The sequence below is a fragment of the Symphalangus syndactylus genome, chromosome 20 (genome assembly GCF_028878055.3).
Source record: "Symphalangus syndactylus isolate Jambi chromosome 20, NHGRI_mSymSyn1-v2.1_pri, whole genome shotgun sequence".
In the NCBI taxonomy this organism is placed as follows: domain Eukaryota; kingdom Metazoa; phylum Chordata; class Mammalia; order Primates; family Hylobatidae; genus Symphalangus; species Symphalangus syndactylus.
The window spans coordinates 40,039,213-40,062,769 of record NC_072442.2 but is presented as its reverse complement, the minus strand read 5'-3'; the positions used below and the strand labels follow the sequence as shown (position 1 = coordinate 40,062,769).

Below are 23,557 nucleotides of genomic sequence, written 5' to 3'. Positions count from 1 at the left end.
AGAAGGCTAAGGTGGGGCCGGACGTGGTGGCTCACGCCTATAATCCCAGCACTTTGGAAGGCCGAGGTGGGTGGATCACAAAGTCAGGAGTTCAAGACCAGCTTGGCCAACATGGTGAAACCCCGTCTCTAATAAAAATACAAAAATTAGCTGGGCGCAGTGGCAGAGGCCTGTAATCCCAACTACATTGGGAGGCTGAGGCAGGAGAATCACTTGAACTCGGGGGGCAGAGGTTACAGTGAGCCGAGATCATGCCACTGCACTCCAGCCTGGGCGGCAAAGTGAGACTCTGTCTCAAAAAAAAAAAGCAAAAAAAAAGAAGGATAAGGTGGGAGGATTGCTTGAGCCCAGCAGCTCAAGGCTGCAGTGAGCCCTAAATGTGCCACTGCACTCCAGCCTGGACAACAGAGCAAGACCCTGTCTCAATTTAAAAAACAAACAAACAAACAAAACCCATGAAGCCAACAATTCCATTCTCTTTTTCTCATGGGAAGCTCAAGAACGCTATGAGAAAATTTATATATTGTTCAAAATAAAATGGTTTTCTATTGTCGAAAGCCTTCAGAAGAGAAAATTACAAAAGGGCTATGATAAAACTCATATACTGTTCAAAACTAAAATGTTTTCCTACACTGTGTTGCCATGATAAATTGGGACAACATTAACTCCCCAGACCAGGAAAAAGTCAAGTCCCAACACCAGCCAGACACAGAAATGAGATGTACATTTTCCCCAAACTCACAAAGAGAATTCTTCTCGTAGACGCCTTCGATATTGCTTCTTCGGTTTCATGGTGTTGAAGTAGGGCAGTTTGATAACATCAGGCCACACAGCTGGACAAGGGCTACCACAGAGTCGGCTGAAAACAAAGCAAAAGCAAGAACAATGGAGTGAGTGAGTCAACATCATGAATTCTGGAGGTTTCAGAAGCAGAAATTATTACCTCCTGAGGTCTGGGGAATCTTTGCTTATTACATTAGAGGGCACGCAGAAAGGAAAATATGACATTACTGCTTTAAGGACAGAAAGGCATAGAATAGAAAGAACTGTTTATAACAGAGCAAAGAAAAAATACTGGGATAATAATCCTAAATGATCCACATTATTTGGATTTGTGAAATGTTTTAATCCCCCCATACAGGTTTTTATTACCAGTTTTGTCCTGTTCAGTTAATACTAATTACAAAGGGCTAAGTTGGTCCTATAGTATCCCTACAGGGTAAACTGTGAGATGAGAAGAGAGTATAAGACTGAAAATTTTCAGAGATAATCAACCATTTACTAAATAACAACAACAAAAAAATCACCTTTATCACCTTTAAAAAACGTCTACATTGGCCAGGCATGGTGGCTCACGCCTGTAATCCCAGCACTTTGGGAGGCCAAGGCGGGCAGATCACGAGGTCAGGAGATCGAGACCATCCTGGCTAACATGGTGAAACCCCGTCTCTACTAAAAATACAAAAAAATGAGCTGCATGTGGTGGTGGGCACCTGTAGTCCCAGCTACTCAGGAGGCTGAGGCAGGAGAATGGCGTGAACCTGGGAGGTGCAGCTTGCAGTGAGCCGAGATCGTGCCACTGCACTCCAGCCTGGGTGACAGAGTGAGACTCCGTCTCAAAAAAAAAAAAAAAAAAAAAAAGAAGTCTACATTAGGCTGGTGTGGTGGCTCATGAGTGTAATCCCAGCACTTTGGGAGGTCAAGGCGGGAGGATTGTTTGAGCCCAGGAGTTCCAGCCCAGGCAACAAACATAATGAGACCCTGTCTCTACAAAACAAATGAACGAAAAATAGCTGGGACTACAGGTGTAGTCCAAGCTACTCAGGAGGGTAAGGTGGGAGGATCACTTGAGTGCAGGAGTTTGAGGCTGCAGTGAACTATGATCACACCACTGCACTCCAGTCTAGGTGACAGAGCGAGACCCTGTCTATTAAAAAAAAAACAAAAAAACAAAAAACATTAGCCTGCTATATTCTTCCCTTTAATTTTACTGAAAAAAACAAAACAAAAACAAACCCACCCAAATGCCAGCCCAATCCTGGGCTTTCCCCAAATTTTCTATTATAGGTTGTATTTTATAACTATTTATATGCTATATACCTTACTAAACTCTAAATTCTTTGGAGGCGGGGACCTATTTTTTATCTCTGAATCCTAAAGTTTAACGTTAAAAGTAATCTGTTGTATAACTGGCTCAATAAATGTTTGCCGAATAAATTTAATCTAATCTGAGCTATGAATGGAAGAGCCATCCCAAAAATGGTATGCTTTTATATGAAGAGCTAATAAAAAATATGCAAGGTAAGATCTAAAAATTAGGTGAAATAAAACTTCTTTATATGTATAGCCTATGACAAAATATATGGTAAACCTGACTAAGAGAAACTTACTTGGACATAAGAAACATAAACTCATTCAGAATGACTAGAAAGTGTTAGAAACTGGAGGATGAGAATACCTATCACACCTGGGCACTCAAGAGCACATGTACAGTTGTACCTGATCAGTTCTAGCTGAGCCAGTTCCAGATTGGCTTGAAAAATAGGCTTCTTTGTGAACAGTTCCCCAAGAATACATCTAGAAAAGGTAAAATTGAGAGGTCAGAAGAGAAATTCTTAGAGCCTATTTAAAGTGTCTCAAAAAATTTTTATATTATTAATATGTTGGGTTGCAAGCAAGATAAATAGCCCCAAATTTCAGTGTCGGAGTTTCCAAAGAGAAAATATTTCTTGCAGTGAAACAGACAGTATAAAGGATTTAAATTTACCAGCAGATCAAACTTTTGCCACCTATTAAGGACACTCTGTGATCAGAGAAAGGGAGTCAAGAGTCCTTTTCTATCATGCCATTGTAATTAAGGAAATAACTAAAGACAATTTTACAAGGATGCTCAAAATTAAAGAACAATACTAACAATAAATAAATAAATAAACAAGGATGCTCTCTGCGGTTAGTTTCTATAAAGTTTGAATTCATTTTTGTTATTAATCTGCTGTGTAGAAGATGCACTATACTATAGCCCTCTTGGCACTGTATTGCAAATAAAATAATTTACTGTCATCAGCTAGGATCAGTTGGACTTTTTTTATTTTTATTTTTTGAGATAGAGTCTCACTCTGTCGCCCAGGCTGGAGTGCAGTGGCGCACTCTCCGCTCACTGCAACCTTTGCCTTCTGGGTTCAAGTGATTCTCTGCCTCAGCTTTCCAAGAAGCTGGGACTACAGGCATACACCACCACACCCGGCTAATTTTTTTGTATTTTTAGTAGAATCTAGTGAATCTAACAGGAATAAATCTCAAATCATTTATGCTGATTAAAAGAGTGGGGGAGTATATACTATATAATTCCATTTGTATAAAATTCTAGAAATAGAAATTAATCTATAGTGACAGAATGCAGAACAGTGGTTTGCCTGGGAAAGGGAGGGTATGGGTAGAGGAAAGGGATTACAAAAGGGCACAAGGAAACTGTGGTGGGTGATCATTATCTTGGCTGTGTTGATGGTTTCACTGGTGGATATATTATGTCAAAACATATCAAAATATATGCAGTTTATTTTATACTTCAATAAAAAAGTTTTAAATATTGAATGAATTTCATAAGGCTATACTAAAGTTTTCTGTACTATTCCTGTAACTTTTCCATACATTGAAATTATTTCAAAATAAATTAAAATAAAGGCTGAGCACAGCAGCTCATGCCTGTAATCCCAGCACTTTGGGAGGCCTAGGCAGGAGGATCACTTGAAGCCAGGAGTTCAAGACCAGCCTGGCAACATAGGAAGACCACATCTCTTTAAAATAGAAAAAAAAGATTACATGAGTATTCCATACTTTTTGTTATATGCCTGAAATTTTTCATTTTTTTAAAGTGGGGAAAGAAAAAAAATGGTCGATGAATCTGTCTGATCTATGCTTTGAAATGAGACAAATACAAAACCAAATTTATACTTTTATTTTAAAATTCTTTAGTTTGACTTAATTTGAGAAAGCAAAACAAACCTAGCTTTTTAAGTAGCACTTTTCTGTTAGAATTTGGACCTTTAAACGAATTACGTTAAAACAACTTCAAAGACAAATTCTTACTTCCTATATTCTCTCAAACCCTATTCAGAGATGGAAAAGTAAAAGTAAAATTTAGGCCAGGCCCGGTGGCTGATGCCTGTAATCCTGGCACTGGGGGAGGCCAAGGTGGGAGGATTGCTTGAGCCCAGGAGTTTGAGACCACGCTGGGCAACGTAGTGAGATCCCAACTCTATAAAAAGAAAAAAAAAGTAAAATTTAATTCTGTTTTCAACATTAACTGCCACATCAAGTTCTAAGTGCAGTGTTGTCGTCACAGCGGGTAAAATCAGAGACATTTAAAAAAGAAAAAAAGAAAAAAAAACCACTAGGTTTTCAGACTCCTGACATAATTTGCTGTACTAGTCTTTTTTTTTTTTTTTTTTAATTTTTATTATACTTTAGGGTTTTAGGGTACATGTGCACAATGTGCAGGTTTGTTACATATGTATCCATGTGCCATGTTGATTTCCTGCACCCATTAACTCGTCATTTAGCATTAGAGTTTCTCCTCTTGATTCTAATTTGCACACTGAACTGTCATACCAATTCTCTACAAAAAATCTCATAAAAATATCTTCAGAGAGACTACCATGAATCACCAAAGTAGTAAGTTCACATCAAAACTCAAACAAAATCTTAATTCAATGAGCCACTGGGCTTTGAAGAATGTCTAACTTTCTGTAGTTTTAATTTCCAATTGTGTTTTTCTGTTTTCTTTTCTTTTGGTTTCCAGTCCTTTGGCGGGAAGACATCTTCGTTATGTAATCAACACTTTGCTACCGCTCTGAGGTGGCAGGCTGCACAGACTGAAATAATAGTACCGAACACAGCTATGAACTTTCTTCATGCATCTTAATGGGGCGTTAACTTTAGAGCCTGGTTGTGACAATTTAAATGCTAATACTGTTAAAGCAAATTGTCCAGAACAAAAACACACCCAGCTTGAGTTAGTAAAATTTAACTAAAGCTTTATTTGATTTGGGTAGGCTACCACAGAAATTATGCTCTTTCTCCATCACTCCGTTGAATTTTAAAATAAAACCCCTGTAGTGCTCCTCTTAAAGACTGACATTAATAGAGGAAGGAAAAGAATGGAAAGAAGTGATTTGTTCCACTGGGAAGTATATATGTCAGAATTGTAAAGTATAAAGGTCAAGGACAGCGTGTGAGTGGGCATAAATCATACAACGTAAGATACAATTAACAAACATGGCCCATTTAAAACATCCATGCCCCAACACACAAACTGTAGTTTCTAAATATCATTTTCCACTAACAGGAACTAAGACTCCTTAGAGAAATGGATGATTCCAGGTTTGGGGGAGGAAATGAACAGGACAAGCGTGGAACCAAAAACAAGATGGTTTTCTACTGTAACACTACTATGGTGTGTCAAAAGGACTCAAAATATAACCTGAATAAGCTCCCACTGGCCCAAGACCAGACAGTTTGAACAAGAATAAGCATAATAACCACAATGGATTAAGATACATGAAATAAGTTTAAATCCACGAGTTCATAATAAAACCAAAAACAAAAACATTTTTCATTGGTCATCTTCGAAGGATACTAGGAAACTACTTCATTATTTTGAAAACCGTTATATAAAATGAAAGAATTAACTTTTATCCTACCTTTTCTATATTATTTAGACCTGAGTTCAGCCAAACAGATGGGAGGATATCTTTATATAAGTATTCCAATAAGAAATGATATAATTAGAATGTGACCATCATAAAATAACCACAAATTAATTAACAGATGTGGGCAATGGCCAAGTAACTGACAACATCCCAAAAAAAGACAATTACATATTATGGTACGTGTGTATAAATCTGCTCATTTAGAACTGCCCTAATAAGGCCATAATAAAAAGCTGACTAGTTTGTACTGGATTGTTTTGTTTTGTTGTTTCAAAATTCTCCACAGACAACATACTCATTTACTGCTTGTACTCTCTGGGCAGAGGCTCCCACTGCTCCCCACCTCCCAACTCTGATGTACTACTTATTATATAACTTTTGTTAGAAGTACTCAAAACCAACTGTAAAGTAGTTTCAGGGTCTACTACCCTGACCCTGGGTGGGTGGTTAGGAATCAACCTTTAATCCATTTACAATTTGCGAAAAGTAAAACAGATAAGCTGGGTATGGCAACATGTGCCTGTAGTCACAGCTACTCAGGAGGCTGAGGCAGGAGGATTGCTTGAGCCCAGGAGCTCAAGGATATAGCATGCTATGATCATACTTATGAACAGCCACTGGACTCCAGAATGGGCAACATAGAAAGATTCCATCTCAAACAACAAAAAGATAAAAAATCATGCTAAAAAATACATATATATCATCACAAAGACACAATCTGCAAAATCCAGACTATAAAAGGCTGGATAGGACAAGTGAAATAGTTTCTTCTAATGAAATTATAAGGAAACAAAATAAATCAAAATTAGCTAACATAGAAAGGGAATGTAAAATTAAAAGATTTGATGTAATCAACTGCAAGCTATGAACCTTACTTGGATATCTTATTTGGATCTCAATTCAAACAAAGTTTAAACAAAAAAAAGAAGAAATCTGTTTTTTAAAAAAAGGGTCTCTGACATTAAGAAATATTCAACAGATTTCCTGGAAATCTGGCCAAAAGTTTATCGCCATCCTTCTGAACTTAAGAAGAGCTCTAAAAAGCCAATGTACAGAGAAAATAAAGTACAAGTCAACAGTATGTAAGTTACAGACAAAAGAAAAAGTTAACAGAACCTTACCCACAGCTCCAAACATCTATGGCTGGTGTGTAACGTTCCTCTCCTAGCAGTAGTTCTGGAGGTCGGTACCACAAAGTAATGACTTTGTTTGTGTAAGGGCGACTGAAATATAAAAAACAACCATGACATAAACTTACAATGGCTTCTGATGAAAAATATTCACATAACTAAATGCAAACAGAAATAGGTGCCAAATGAAGATGAGACTGAAAAACAAATCCAGAGCAACCTAACACTCCAAAAGCAAACTGGTCAGAAGTAGGAGATGAAGAAATAACTTCCAGGCCTGGCGTGGTGGCTCATGCCTGTAATACCAGCACTTTGAGAGACCTAAAGGGGAGAGTCATTTGAGGCCAGTCCAAGACCAACCTGGTCAACATAGCAAGATCTCATCTCTATTTTTTTTTTTTTTTTTTGAGACGGAGTCTTGCTCTGTCCCTCAGGCTGGAGTGCAGTGGCGCCATCTTGGCTCATTGTAAGCTCCGCCTCCCAGGTTCACGCCATTCTCCTGCCTCAGCCTCCCAAGTAGCTGGGGCTATAGGCGCCCACCACCAAGCTCCACTAATTTTTTGTATTTTTAGTACAGACAGAGTTTCACCATGTTAGCCAGGATGGTCTTGATCTCCTGACCTCGTGATCCACCCACCTCGGTCTCCCAAAGTGCTGGGATTACAAGTGTGAGCCACCGCACCCGGCCTATTAAAAAAAAAAAAGGTCAGGCGCAGTGGCTCACGCCTGTAATCCCAGCACTTTGGGAGGCCAAGCCAGGCAGATCACCTAAGGTCGGGAGTTCGAGACCAGCATGACCAACATGGAGAAACCCCATCTCCACTAAAAATACAAAATTAGTCGGGCATGGCGGCACATGCCTGTAATCCCAGCTAGTCGGGAGGCTGAGGCAGGGGAATCGCTTGAACTCGGGGGGCAGAGGTTTCAGTGAGCCAAGATTGTGCCATTGCACTCCAGCCTGGGCAACAAGAGCAAATCTCCAGGAACGACAAAGGAAGAGAAGAGAAAAGAGGGAAAAAAATAACTTCCATTCTAATTTATTTATTCCAGCCAAGGGACGATTCAAGAATTTAGATAAAATTTGCTGCCTAAAATGTAAGTCATAACGCTTTCAGATAATTAGGGAACTCTGACAGTTGCTACAACTTGCAGAATACTAGAACATCTAGGAACAAAAAAGATTCTTGGCCGGGCGCGGTGGTGGCTCACGCCTGTAATCCCAGCACTTTGAGAAGCCGAGGCAGATGAATCACGAGGTCAAGAGTTTGAGACCAGCCTGGCCAAGATGGTGAAACCCTGTCTCTACTAAAAATACAAAAAATTAGCTGGGTGTAGTGGCAGGCACCTGTAATACCAGCTACGTGGGAGGCTGAGGCAGGAGAATTGCTTGAACCCAAGAGGCGGAGGTTGCAGTGAGCCGAGATCACGCCACTGCACTCCAGCCCAGGTGACAGAGTGAGACTCCGTCTCAAAAAAAAAAAAAAAAAAAAAAAAAAAGAGATTCTTGGCCAGGTGCAGTGGCTCATGTCTGTAATCCCAGCACTTTGGGAGGCTGAGGCAGGTAGATAGCTTGAGCCTAAGAGTTCAAGACTACCCTAGGCAACATAGCAAAACCCTGTCTCTACTAAAAATACAAAAATTAGCCAGGTGTGATGGCACCCACCTGTGGTTCCAGCTACTTGTGAGACTAAGGTGGGAGGATCACCTGAGACCGCAGAGGTTGAGGCTGCAGTGAGCCGAGATCAAGCCACGCACTCCAGCCTGAGCAACCAGAGTAAGACCCTGCCTCAAAACAAAACAAAACAAAACAAATCTTATTTCCCACATGTAATTTTAATTAATGCCTTACCTCTCTTCAGAGTTATAGAGCCGAGCAAGTCCAAAATCTGCTAGTTTGATTTGCCCGCTGTAAAACAAAAAACAATTATTTTCATAAGCAATAGCAGTGGCCTCCAAAATACACCTGAAAAGTCACGCGCCAAGTTAGGAGCTAAAGGAATTACAAAAATAAATTTTAACTTCTGCTCTCTTTGTTCTACTCTTTTCTCTTTCTTTTTAAAAAATTTTATACAATACCCAGTTCATGATTACTTCTACTCTTAACACTCAATCTCCCTAATTAAACCTTTTTTGACTACTTCAATTATAATGCCTTAGGCTTTAAAAAAAAAAAAAACAACTATTATTACATTTTCTGAATTTGACTCCTTAGCTAAATTTATTTCACGGTAAACAACAGTACCTATAACCTGCTAGATTAAATATTTATTGTTGGGGGAAAAAAAGAAATGAGCTGTTCTAGATTGAGAAAGATTTAAGAGGGCCAACAGTCTGGGCATGGTGGCTCACACCTGTAATCCCAGAACTTTGGGAGGCCACTGCACTCCAGCCTGGGCAACAGAGCAAGACCCTATCTCTGAAAAAAACAATCAAAGAAACTCAGTTTCCTGGGTCCCATTCTTAGAGATGCTGACTCAGTAGAACATGGCTCATGAATCTGCATTTCTAACAGGCCCATATGTGATGTCAATGCAGCTGGGCTGAGAATCAGGCTTTGAGAATCACTTCAAGGAGATCCCAACCATGTTTCACTCTGCTCAGTAATTTTTTTTTTGAGACAGAGTCTCACTCTATTACCCAGGCTGGAGTGCAATGGTGCAACCCTGGCTCACTGCAGCCTTGATGATCTCCCGGGTTCAACTGATTCTCCAGCCTCAGCCTCCCGAGTAGCTGGGACTATAGGCGTGCACCAATATGTCCAGTTAATTATTTTATTTTTTGTAGAGACAGAGTTCTCCTATGTTGCCTAGGCTGGTCTTAAATTCCTGTGCTCAAGTGATCCTCCCTCCTCAGCCTCCCAAAGGGCTGGGAGTACAGGCATGGGCCACCATGACTGGCCTCTGCTCAGTGTTCTATCCTTGACAGTGATATAAAGGAATTTTTTTTTTTTAAGTTCCAGGGTACATGAAGTTTGTTACATAGGTAAACATGTGCCATGGTGGTTTGCTGCACCTATTGACCCATCACCTAAGTATTAAGCCCAGCAAGCATTAGCTATTTTTCCTAATGCTCTCTCTCCTCCTGCATGAAGGAATATTTTTGAAAACTGCAAGACAAAATGTTGGGAATCTATTTAAAAACTATTTATTTATTGGAGGCGGTGGGCAATGCAAAAAAACCCAACAACTACTTATTGACTACTTTGGATTAATGATATTTATCTAAATTCATGTAACCTGTTTAGTCATATTTACAGCCTTGCTACTTCTTGGGACATGAAAAGCCAGCTCGCTCTCTTATAGGAAGCTGGTGTAGGTGTCTAATAGCTCAGATCAGGCAAAAAAATTGAGATACAGATTGCGCATCCAAATCCAAAAATCTGAAATCCAAAATTTTTCAGAACCTTTTTGCCGCCTTCTCTGTCTGAAGCAAAATCTGAAACTTTTTGAGTGCCAACATGACACTCAAAGGAAATGCTCACTGGAACATTTCAGATTTTGGATGTTCAGAACCAGTAAATATAATGTAAATATTCCAAAATCTAAAAAAAATCTGAAATCCAAAAGAATTCTCTTCTCAAGCACAGGGCATACTCAACATGTAGTACAGAAAAGAGGCCAAGAGGTGCTCCCCAAAATATGGACATAGGACAATATTAAAACAAGGTAACTACTAGCAACAAACTTCTACATTAAATCAATGCTTATTCCTAGTGAAGTTAAAGGTACCTTATCTACTTGCGCCAAACACCATTACATCAAGTTCAATTTATAAGCAAATTGTGAGAAAAGCAAAAAGAAATAGTTAACTTATATTAAGACAAAGATGATTCCTCAAATTACTTGGCATCCTTACTCTGAAAGCCTGAAATGATGTAAGATTCAAGGCACATAGTAGGACTGAAAGTCAAAATGGAAATGGATACATAGTTACAGAAATCAGTGTAGACCTGAGTATCACCAGCATCTAACGTATTTCCTGCCTGGCTCATACTAGGTACTAAATAAATGTTTATTAAACGAATTTAGTCTGCTATAGAACCTGCTGATAGAACTTTTTTTTTTTTTAAGACTGAGCTTCACTCTTGTTGCCAAGGCTAGAGTGCAATGGCGCTATCTCGGCTCACTACAACCTCTGACTCCCGAGTAGCTGGGATTACAGGCATGCGCCACTACGCCCGGCTAATTTTGTATTTTTAGTAGAGATGGGGTTTCTCCATGTTGGTCAGGCTGGTCTTGAACTCCCTACCTCAGGTGCTCCACCTGCCTCGGCCTCCCAAAGTGCTGGGATTACAGGCATGAGCCACCGCGCCCGGCCGCTGATAGCACTTTTACTGACTCCTGCTTTTCCTTCCAACTAAACCATTAAGGTGACTCAGTATGAAGTGTGGAAGTACTCGTAACTTTTTGCAATATAAAATAGAACAGGTCAGGTGCAGTGGCTCACGCCTGTAGTCCCAACACTTTGGGAGACTGAGGCAGGCGGATCACTTAAGTCAGGAGTTTGAGACCAGCCTGGCCAACATGGTGAAACCCCGTCTCTACTAAAAATACAAAAATTAGCTGGGCGTGGCGACGGACACCTGTAGTCCTAGCCACTCAGGAGGCTGAGGTGGGAGAATCGCTTGAATCCAGGAGGTGGAGGTTGCAGTGAGCCGAGATTGTGCCACTGCACTCCAGCCTGGGTGACACAGCGAGACTCCATCTCAAAAAATAAAATATAAAATAAGTAAATAAATAAAATAAAATAAAACACAAAAGAAGTGCCATCATAAGGCCGGGCGCGGTGGCTCACGCTTGTAATCCCAGCACTTTGGGAGGCCGAGGCGGGCGGATCACAAGGTCAGGAGATCGAGACCACGGTGAAACCCCGTCTCTACTAAAAAATACAAAAAATTAGCCGGGCGCGGTGGCGGGCGCCTGTAGTCCCAGCTACTCGGAGGCTGAGGCAGGAGAATGGCGTGAACCCGGGAGGCGGAGCTTGCAGTGAGCCGAGATTGCGCCACTGCACTCCAGCCCGGGCGACAGAGCGAGACTCTGTCTCAAAAAAAAAAAAAAAAAAAAAAAAAGAAGTGCCATCATATTGCTTATGTCCTGTCTCAAAGGAGTAAGGTGAATATAGAAATATCTGGAGAATCCTTTCTGAGACCATGGTTTAACATTTTTGCCTTTTGAGAAGACCTTCTAGTACACAGTGCCTCCACTCACTCCCAGTTCAGGCCTCTTTCACATAATACTTCCTTCCCTTGCCTGCCTGGACCCCTTGGTTAATTAACCAAACTACTGTCTTCCTGGTTTCCTTAGCTTGTGATATAGCTAATCCCTAAGTCCCTAATTCTGGATTATTAGAAAATTTGCCTTTTCTGCTCTACCTAGAGAGCTGAACACAAGTGTAAAAACAAAAATCATATAATTGGCCAGGCGTGGTGGCTCGCGTCTGTAATCTTAGCACTTTAGGAGGCTGAGGTGGGTGGATCACTTGAGGTCAGAGGTTTGAGACCCAGCCTGGCCAACACGGTGAAACCCCGTCTCTACTAAAAATACAAAAATTCGGGCCAGGTGCGGTGGCTCATGCCTGTAATCCCAGCACTTTGGGAGCCCGAGGTGGGCGGATCACGAGGTCAGGAGATCGAGACCATCCTGGCTAACATGGTGAAACCCCGTCTCTACTAAAAATACAAAAAATTAGCCGGGCACGGTGGCAGGCGCCTGTAGTCCCAGCTACTCGGGAGGCTGAGGCAGGAGAATGGCGTGAACCCAGGAGGCGGAGATGCAGTGAGCCGAGATCGCGCCACTGCACTCCAGCCTGGGGGACAGAGCAAGACTCCGTCTCAAAAAAAAAAAAAATACAAAAATTAGCCAGGTGTGGTGGCATGCGCCTGTAGTCCCAACTACTCAGAAGGCGGAGGCAGGAGAAGTGCTTGAAACTGGAGGCAGAGGTTGCAGTGAGCCAAGATAGCACCACTACATTCCAGCCTGGTGACAGAGTGAGACTCCATCTCAAAAAAAAAAAAAAAAAATCATATAATCATATTGTATGGTGTCACTGCAAAATGTGTGATTTCCTCTCTTTGTTAATTCCTGAATTCTGTTGGTTAGTCCTTTTACTTGTCTGTAATCAGCAACTTCCATTCAGTATGGCTGTCATGACAGACCTCTGGCATTCTCCTTAATGCTCTAATCTATCCCCCACCCTCTTACACTTACTTAGTAAATGACCTTTTTCAGTGAAAAAATTAAAGTCATTAGGTGAGAGGTCCTTAACATCCTACCTTTTACCAGTAAACTTACTTCCATCTATAATCTTACTTTCCTCTTTCCTTTTAATTACAGTCATCCCTCAGTATATCGATGCGATTGGTTCCAAGACTCCCACATATACCAAAATTCAAGCAAACTCAAGTCCTGCAGTAGGCTTTATAGAACCTGCATATATGACACACTGGTACTCCATATAAACAGGTTTCATATACTGCAAACTGTTTTTTATTCGTCTTTGGTTGGATAAAATCTGTGTATAAGTGGACATGCCACAGTTCAAACCCACGTTGTTCAAGGGTCAACGGTACATAAAAAGTATGTCAATCTCTTTTCTTGACCAAGGATAATCAATCCCTCCACCTGTGGCCTTGATCCCATCTATTCTAAAACCTTGCTCCTTTAAATTATTTTGGTTCTTTCCCAAATCTTTTTTTTTTTTTGAGACGGAGTCTTGCTCTGTCACCAGGCTGGAGCGCAGTGGCGCGATCTCAGCTCACTGCAACTTCCGCCGCCCGGGTTCAAGTGATTCTCCTGCCTCAACCTCCCAAGTAGCTGAGACTACAGGCACGTGCCTTCACACCCAGCTAATTTTTATATTTTTAGTAGAGACGGAGTTTCACCATGTTGGCCAGGATGGTCTCCATCTCTTGACCTCGTGATCTGCCCGCCTTGGCCTCCCAAAGTGCTGGGATTACAGGTGTGAGCCACCAAGGCTGGCCTTTTTTTTTCTTTTTTTTTTGAGACAGAGTCTTGCTCTGTTGCCAGGCTGGAGTGCAGTGGCGCGATCTCAACTCACTGCAACCTCTGTCTCCTGGGTTCAAGTGATTCCCCTGCCTCAGCCTCCCAAGTAGCTGGGATTACAGGCACGTGCCACCATGCCCAGCTAATTTTTTGTATTTTAGTAGAGACGGGGTTTCACCATGTTGGGCAAGATGATCTTGAACCCCTGACCTCATGATCCATCCGCCTTGGCTTCCCAAAGTGCTGGGATTACAGGTGTGAGCCACTGCGCCTGGCCCCCAAATCTTTAACTGCTCCCTTTTTATAGATTTTCTTCCTCTTTAGCGTTTTTTTTTTTGTTTTTTTTTTGAGACAGGGTCTTGCTCTGTCACCCAGGCTGGAGTGCAGTGGTGCAATCTCTGCTCACTGCAACCTCTGCGTCCCAGGTTCAAGCAATTCTCATGCCTCGGCCTCCCACGTGGCTGGGATTAGACGCGTGCACCACCAAGCTCAGCTAATTTTTGTACTTTTAGTAGAGACAGAATTTTGCTATGTTGGCTAAGCTGGTCTCGAACTCCTAGCATCAAGTGACCTGCCCACCTCAGCCTCCCAAAGTGTTAGGATTACACATGTGAGCCACCACGTTGGCCTCCCCTTAGCATTTAAATATATTCAAATCTCTGCCATCCTTAAAATTAAAAATTAAAGACACCCCCTACCAGTACCTTCACATTAATTGTGCTACTCATCCCCTTACTCCACACTAATATCACTACTGACCTTTTAATTTTCAGATTCTCTTATAATTTGCCTGCATCATCTGACATCAATCACCACTCCCTTCTTAAACTTGCCTATCTTGCATTCATATTTCCCTTATTTTCTTCCTATCTCTCTGACCATTTCTCCTGGGTTACATTTCTGACATCTTTTCTATGTTTTGTAACTACCAAATCTGTACTGGTAGTTTGGAATTCCCAAATGACCATATGCTATTAAATATCACTACCCTGGATATATAAAAGACATATCCAAAAGAGATTTGCCTGTTACTCCATCCCTCCTACTCTTCCATCTTCCTTGTATTGACTAGTAGTGCCACCCATCTAGCTAGTTTTTCAAGTAGGAAACCTGTGAGTTACCTTACTTTCTCTAATTCATTATCTACCATTCACTCACTCAAGCGAAGTCTAGAGATCTACTGAGTCCATCCCTACTAGTGGTGTCTGGGTTATTTCCAGCACTGACCATTTCTTACGAAGTTCTTAGAGGGTCTCTCTGCCTCCAGTTTATCAGCATGAACTGATAATTTGGTGACCTTTCCAAAACAGAAGATTGACTGTGTCTCTCTTCTATATAAAATGATTTGGTCTCATTTGGAATCCAACTCTGCTCTTCTCTCTCTCTTGCCAACTGTTCTCTCTCTTCCTTGCCCAGCTGATGACCCTTCACCATTGTCTCCAGGCCATCTCACCCACAGGTCTGAGTAGACAGAGCTAAGTGGGTAAGGGAAGAGGCTGGATGGATCAGGCTAGACCACAGGATTCCTGTATCCTGCTTAGCAACCTCACAAGGAAATTCAATTTAGTCTGGAACCTCATCAGCTTTCTGACTCTGGAAGGTCAGGAACCAAAAGAGGCCTTACCCACCAGAAAGGACACTAAACGGAGCTGCAATTATTCCCTGCTTTGAGACAGCTCCTCATGGAGGAGTAAAGGGAACAGCAGAAAGTATATTATACTATAGGCCAGAAAGTTGCAAGCTAATAGCTATTAAGTTCTTAATGCGTTATTTACTATAGATGTAGAGTCACTCACTTCCAACTTTACTGGGAATTATGAGTCAGAGAAAGCAACATAAAGAAATACTCTTTTGGCTGGGCGCAGTGGCTCACGCCTGTAATACCAGCACTTTGGGACGCCGAGGGGGGCAGATCACTTGAGGTCAGGAGTTCGAGACCAGCCTGGTCAATATGGTGAAACCCCATCTCTACTAAAAATAGAAAAATTAGCTGGGCATGGTGGCGGGCACCTGTAATCCCAGCTACTCAGGAGGCTGAGGCGGGAGCATCGCTTGAACCCAGGAGTTGGAGGCTGCAGTGAGATCCTGCCATTGCACTCCAGCCTGGGTGACAGAGTGAGACTCAGTCTAAGATTATTTCTTTTTCTGAGATGGAGTCTTGCTCTGTCGCCTGGGCTGGAGTGTAGTGGATTGATCTCAGCTCACTGCAACCTCTACCTCCTGGGTTCAAGTGATGCTGATCCCTGTCAAATACAGATAAAGTTTAAGTTCCTCAGTGGGGCATACAAGATCCATAAATGGGCTCCATGTAACTATCCACCTTCATCTCTTGGCCATTATGTGCTTCCCTCTTCTTGCTCTAGAAATACTGACCTGTTTACAGTTTTCCAGACATAACATGTTATTTTCATGTTTATGTACTTTTGTGCATGCAGCTGCTTCTGCCTAGAAATTTGATCACCCACTGTCAGTTATTCAGATAAATTCTTATTCATTCCTCAAGGCTGCATCTTTCCAGATACTCTCAAATTCAAAGTGAAAAAAAATTGAGCTTAATAAATGTTTACTGAATTGAGTAATTTATTTGTTTATTTCTCCTGCAAAAGTTTTGAGTTCCAGTGTTCAATTGTCGCATGCGAGCCTTTTACTGCTAAAACCAGGACGGTCCCAGGTAACCATGCGAGATTGGTTATTGTACACCATAAAGAGGGGAAATGTGTCATAATCTTTCCATATTCCTATATAGATAATGTCTGTTAGATAAAACTGAACCGGCCAGGCGCGGTGGCTCACGCCTGTAATCAGCACTTTGGGAGGCCGAGGTGGGCGGATCACGAGGTCAGGAGATCGAGACCATCCTGCCTAACAAAGTGAAACCACGTCTCTACTAAAAAATGCAAAAAATTAGCCAGGCGTGGTGGTGGGCGCCTGTAGTCCCAGCTGCTGGGGAGGCTGAGGCAGGAGAATGGCGTGAATCCGGGAGGCAGGACTTGCAGTGAGCCGAGATTGTGCCACCGCACTCCAGCCTGGGTGACAGAGCGAGACTCTGTCTCAAAAAAAAGAAAAACAAAAAAAAAACTGAACCGAAATGTTTAAAACAATGAGTCAATCAGACAAAAATAGATGTAACCAACCTAATTATCTAAAGAACAAAACACTTCCCCGATTTAAATGGTACCAGACTTGTTCTTTATCCCTCAGCAAGTAGGGCTATTAAAAAAACTAGTGTGCGGCCGGGCACGGTGGCTCATGCCTGTAATCCCAGCACTTTGGGAGGCCGAGGTGGGCGGATCAAGAGGTCAGGAGATCAAGACCATCCTGGCTAACACAGTGAAACCCCATCTCTAGTAAAAATACAAAAAATTAGCCGGGCACGGTGGCGGGTGCCTGTAGTCCCAGCTACTCGGGAGGTTGAGGCAGGAGAATGGCGTGAACTCGGGAGGCGGAGCTTGCAGTGAGCCGAGATCGCACCACTGCACTCCAGCCTGGGCAACAGAGCAAGACTCCGTCTTAAAAAAAAAAAAAAAAAAAAAATATCCGGGCATGGTGGTGCATGCCTGTAATCCTGTAATCACAGCTACTCGGGAGGCTGAGGCAGGAGAATTGCTTGAACCCAGGAGGCGGAGGCTGCGGTGAGCTGAGATTGTGCCATTGCACTCCAGCCTGGGCTACAGAGTGAGACTCCGTCTCAAAAAAAAAAAAAAAAAACTAGTGTGCCAGGGCTGGGCACGGTGGCTCACACCTGTAATCCCAGCACTTTGGGAGGCCGAGGTGGGTGGATCACAAGGTCAGGAGATCGAGACCATCCTGGCTAACACGGTGAAACCCCCGTCTCTACTAAAAATACAAAAAATTAGCTGGGCATAGTGGCGGGCGCTTGTAGTCCCAGCTACTCGGGAGGCTGAGGCAGGAGAATGGCATGAACCTGGGAGGCAGAGCTTGCAGTAAGCCGAGATCGCACCACTGCACTCCAGCCTGGGCGACAGAGTGAGACTCTGTCTCAAAAAAAATAAATAAAGCAAAAACTAGTATGCCAGGCACGGTGGCTCATGCCTGTAATCCCAGCACTTCGGGAGGCTGAGATGGGTGGATCACGAGGTCAGGAGTTCAAGACCAGCCTGGCCAATATAGTGAAACCCCATCTCTACTAAAAATACAAAAATTAGCAGAGCATGGTGCCAGGCACCTGTAATCCCAGCTACTTGGGAGACTGAGGCAGGAGAATTGCTTGAACCTGGGAGGTGGAGGTTGCAGTGAGACAAGATCACGCCACTGCACTCCAGCCTGGGCAAGAAGAGTGAAATTCTGGCTCCAAAAAAAAAAAAAAAAAAACTAGTGTGCATAATACATCTGATATTACCGCCAATGCAGTACAGGCAAATAAACAGAAAAGAAGAAAGCAAATGATAAAAACTTCTGATGAATTAACACCTGTTCATAACCAAATTCCTGTTTGTTTACACTATTAAAACCTAGGAGTAAGTACTGGGCAGAAAAGGCCAATCATCAACTGCACATCAATGTTTACTCAGAAAGCTGGTAACTGAGAAAGGCTCAAGAACAGCTAAAGGAGCAGGTATGTTTCTCCCACACTGAACGCAGGGAATATCACTAGTGTGTGAATACTGCACTATTAGGTCTAATTATAATATCAATTAACCATTTGAAACTAAAAAGGTCAGAGGAGAAGAGGAAAGTGCTTAATCTTATTTGGTTACTATGTTACCTGTTATTCAGCAAAATGTTAGAACACTTAATATCCCGATGCAGGAAATTCTTTTTGTGACAGTAATCCAATCCTTCCATTAGCTGTTTCATGAACGACTTGATATGGTCCTCAGAAAAGTGCACCAAACCAGATTCTAGCAGTCCCATTAAGTCATGGTCCATATACTCAAATACAAGGTAAAAGGCACCTACGTAAGACGAAAAAAAATTAAAAGCAAGAAAAAAAAAGAATGCTGAAATAACAATGCCTCAAGTCCTAATATAATTTTTGAGTTGACCATAGGCTCTCTAGAAAAAACCCTTGAATTTTATAGATGAAGAAACTGAAATGAAGAGTAGTTGAATAATTAGTCCTTCCTAATAATAAATAATGGAGCTAATATTTGAATTAATCTTCTGTGGCTGGACGCAGTGGCTGATGCCTGTAATCCCAGCACTTTGGGAGCTCGAGGAGGGCGGGTCACTTGAGGTCAGGGGTTCGAGACCAACCTGTCCAACATGGTGAATGAAACCCCATCTCGATTAAAAAAAAATACAAAAATTAGCTGGGCATGGTGGCATGTGCCTGTAATCCCAGCTACTTGGGAGGCTGAGGTGGGAGAATCACTTGAACCCAGGAGCTGGAGGCTGCAGTGAGCTGAGATGGTGCCACTGCATTCCAGCCTGGGCAACAAAGCAAGACTCCTTCTCAAAAAAAAAAAAAAGGAATTAATCTTCTGATTCCTAGTCTAGTACTGTATGGACTACTCACCTCTTCATGGCGGCAAGTGCCCTGATCAGGTTGCATTACTAGGCTTTTTTTTTTTTAAGACAGACTCTCACTCTGCCACCCAGGCTGGAGTGCAGTGGCACTATCTTGGCTCACTGCAACCTCCGCCTCCTGGGTTCAAGCCATTCTCCTGCCTCAGCTTCCCAAGTAGCTGGGATTACAGGCATGTGCCACCACACCCGGCTAATTTTTGTATTTTGAGTAGAGACAAGATTTCACCATGTTGGTCAGGCTGGTCGTAAACTCAGGACCTCAGGTGATCCGCCTGCCTTAGCTTCCCAAAGTGTTGGGATTACAAGCGTCAGCCACCGTGCCCAGCCTTTTTCTTTTCTCTTTTTTTTTGAGACAGGTTCTCATTCTGTTGCCCAGGATGGAGTGCAGTGGCATGATCATGGCTCACTACAGCCTCAAACTCCTGGGCTCAAGCGAATCTTCCGCCTCAGCCTCTCATGTAGCTGGGAATACAGGCACAGGCCACCACACCCAGTTAATGTTTTTCATTTTTGTAGAGACAGGGTCTTGCTATGGTACCCAGGCTGGTCTCTTAACTCTTTGGCTCAGGCAATCCTTCCACCCCAACATCCCAAAATGCTGAGGTTAGAGGCATAAGCCACTGTGCTCAGCCTGTCTTACTATACTTTAGTGACCTAAGTCAGTTAGCAAATTACAGACCTTAGACCAGATCCAGCCTGCTGCTTGTTGCTGTAAATGAAGTTGTATTTGTAACACAACCATGCCCATTTGTTACATACAATTGATGACTATTTTGTAAAGGATTTTATACAAGTTAATGGGATTCAATATGCCAGGGACAGCATAATAAATGTGTTATAAATTATTAGTGAAATTCATAGTACAGGTCAGGCATGGTGGCTCATGCCTGTAATTCTAGCACTTTGGGAGGCCAAGGCAGGATTGCCTGAGGTCAGGAGTTCGAGAGCAACCTGGCCAACATCGTGAAACTCCATCTCTACTAAAAAAAAATACAAAAATTAGCCAGGCATGATGGCAGGCGCCTACAATTCCAGCTACACGGGAGGCTGAGGCAGGAGAGTCGCTTGAACCCAGGAGGCAGAGGTTGCAGTGAGCTGAGATTGTACCATTGCACTTCAGCCTGGGCAACAAGAGCAAAACTCCGTCTAGACAAAAAAAAAAAAAGAGGCTGGGTGCAATAGTTCATGCCTGTAATCCCAGCACTTTGGGAGGCCAAGGCGGGCAGATCACTTGAGGTCAGGAGTTCGAGACAAGCCTGCCCAACATGGTAAAACCCTAACTCTTGCTAAAAATACAAAAATTACCTGGGCGTGGTGGCGTGCACCTGTAATTCCAGCTACAGGGAGGCTGAGGCATGAGAATCGCTTGAACCCAGGAGGCGGAGGTTGCAGTGAGCCAAGACAGCGACACTGCACTCCAGCCCAGGCGAAAAGAGCAAGACTCTGTCTCAAAAAAAAAAAAGAAAGAAAAAAAAAAGAAAATCGTAGCATTTAAAAATTGAGAGAAAAATGAATCAACTAATTCAATCCTTTAAATTTAGGGCTGTGTTCAGTGGCTCATGCCTGCATTCCCCACATGGTGAGGGGCTGAGGTGAGAGGATTGCCTGAGCTTTGGAAACCAGACTGGGCAAAATAGTGAGACACCATCTCCACAAAAAAATTTATAAATTAGCTAGGCATGACGGTGCTTGCCTGTATTGCTGGCTACTTGGGAGGCTGAGGCAAGAGAATCATTTGAGCCCACGAGTTTGAGGCTACAATAAGCTGTGATTGCACCAATGTACTCTAGCCTGGGTGAGAAAGCAAGATTCTGTCTACAAAAAAATTAAGAAAACAGAAGGATGGCCGGGCGTGGCGGCTCACGCCTGTAATCCCAGCACTTTGGGAGGCCGAGGCGGGTGGATCACTTGAGGTCAGGAGTTCAAAACCAGCCTGGCCCACATGGTGAAACCCCATCTCTACTAAAAACACAAAACAGCTGCGTGTGGTGGCGCACACTTGTAATCCCAGCTACTTGGGAGGTTGAGGCAGGAGAACTGCTTGAACCCAGGAGGTGGAAGCTGCAGTGAGTCAAGATCATACCACTGCACTCTAGCCTGGGCGACTGAGTGAGACGCCGTCTCAAAAAAAAAAAAAAAAAAAAAAAAGACCAGGCTGGGCAACATAGCAAAATCCTGTTTCTACCAAAATTTTTAAAAATCAGCCAGGAGTGGTGTCTAATCCTAGCTGCTTGGGAGGCTGAGTCAGGGGGATCACTTGAACCCAGGAGTTCAGTTACAGTGAGCTGTGATCATGTCACTGCACTCCAGCCTCGGTGAGAGAGCAAGACTCTGTCCCAAAAAAAGAGAGAAAGAGAGAGGGAGAGAAAGTAAATAAAACTAGTAACATAGAGAAGACCCAAAATATAAGGAATATAATCCAAAATGACACTGGCTGGGTGCGGTGGCTGAAGTGTGTAATCCCAGCACTTTAGGAGGCCAAGGCAAGCGGACTGCTTGAGCCCAGGAGTTAGAGACCAGCCTGGGCAACATAGAGAGATCCTGTTTCTACTAAAAATATAAAAAATCAGCTGGATGTGGTAGTGCATGCCTGTTGCCCAGCTCATCAGGAGGCTGAGGCATGGAGGATTGCTTGAGCCTGGAAGTTGAGGATGTAATGAGCTATGATCACCATTGTACTCCAGCCTGGGCAACACACTGAGACTCTGTCTCAAAAAATAAAAATTAAATTAAAATAGTATATAAAATAATAATATCATACTTAACTTATCCAGATGACAATTTTTTTTTTTTTGAGACAGGGTCTTGCTCTGTTGCCCAGGCTAAAGTGAAGTAACACAATCTCGGCTCACTGCAATCTCTACCTCCCGGGTTCAAACAATTCTCCTGCCTCAGCCTTCCCAGTAGCCGGGATTAAAAGTGCCCAGCAACCGCGGTGGCTCACGCTTGTAATCCCAGCACTTTGGGAGGCCGAGGCGGGCGGATCATGAGGTCAGGAGATCGAGACCACGGTGAAACCCCGTCTCTACTAAAAATACAAAAAATTAGCCGGGCGTGGTGGCGGGCGCCTGTAGTCCCAGCTACTCAGAGAGGCGGAGGCAGGAGAATGGCGTGAACCCGGGAGGCGGAGCTTGCAGTGAGCCGAGATCGCGCCACCGCACTCCAGCCTGGGCGACAGAGCGAGACTCCGTCTCAAAAAAAAAAAAAAAGTGCCCAGCACCATGCCCAGCGAATTTTTGCATTTTTAGTAGAGAGGGGTTTCACCACATTGGCCAGGCTTGTCTCAAACTCCTGACTTCAAGTGATCCACCTGCCTTGGCCTCCCAAAGTGCTGGGATTATAGGCATAAGCAACCACACTTAGCCCAGATGATAATTTTTTAAAAAGATATACTTGGCCAGGTGCAGTGGCTCACGCCTGTAATCCCAGCACTTTGGGAGGCCGAGGTGGGCAGATCAGCTAGGGACAGAGGTTTGAGACCAGCCCGGCCAAATGGTGAAACCCTGTCTCTAATAAAAATACAAAAATTAGCCAGCCGTGGTGGCGTGCGCCTGTAAGCCCAGCTACTCCAAAGGCTGGGGCAGGAGAATCACTTGAACCCAGGAGGTGGAGCTTGCAGTGAGCCAAGATTACATCACTGTACACGAGCCTGGGCGACAGAGTGAGACTCCTTCTCAAAATTAAAAAAAAAAAAAAAAAAAAAAGATATACTCAATGTTGGGGAGGATACACTGAGATGGACACCCACTGGACATACTAATTTTCTTAAAAGGGATCTGACATTAAATATGAAAATCCATTTGACCAAATAACTCTATATCAAAAATGCTATACAATGAAGATAAATCATAATGCAAAGATTTATGCAGAAACATACTCAAGGCATTGCTATTATGTTTTTTGTTTTTTTGGGTTTTTTTTTTTGAGACAGGGTTTTGCTCTTGTCACCCAGGCTGGAGTGCAATGGCGTGATCTCAACTCACTGCAACCTCCTCCTACCAGGTTCAAGTGATTCTCCTGCCTCAGCCTCCCAAGTAGCTGAAGATTACAGGTGCTAGCCACCATGCCCAGCTAATTATTGTATTTTTAGTAGAGATAGGGTTTCACCATCTTGGCCAGGCTGGTCTCGAACTCCCGACCTCAGGTGATCAACCCAACTCGGCCTCCCAAAGTGCTGGGATTACAGGGGTGAGCCACTGCGCCTGGCCTATTATTTTTTTTTTTAAAC

General features: G+C 43.0%; 1 protein-coding gene across 23 annotated transcripts in view; it reads right to left on the bottom strand.

Moving 5' to 3' along the window:
• Positions 1-23,557, bottom strand: part of CDK12 (cyclin dependent kinase 12) — a 110,318-nt gene that overhangs the window by 50,364 nt on the left and 36,397 nt on the right. For all 23 annotated transcript variants that reach the window (XM_063628854.1, XM_055258044.2, XM_055258043.2 and 20 more), the window contains exons 6-10: positions 18,566-18,755; positions 8,688-8,744; positions 6,830-6,931; positions 2,500-2,577; positions 743-859 (exon numbers count right to left, since the gene is read on the bottom strand). In XM_063628854.1, the coding sequence (XP_063484924.1) occupies positions 743-859; positions 2,500-2,577; positions 6,830-6,931; positions 8,688-8,744; positions 18,566-18,755 (544 nt within the window). The remainder of the gene's footprint in view (positions 1-742; positions 860-2,499; positions 2,578-6,829; positions 6,932-8,687; positions 8,745-18,565; positions 18,756-23,557) is intronic.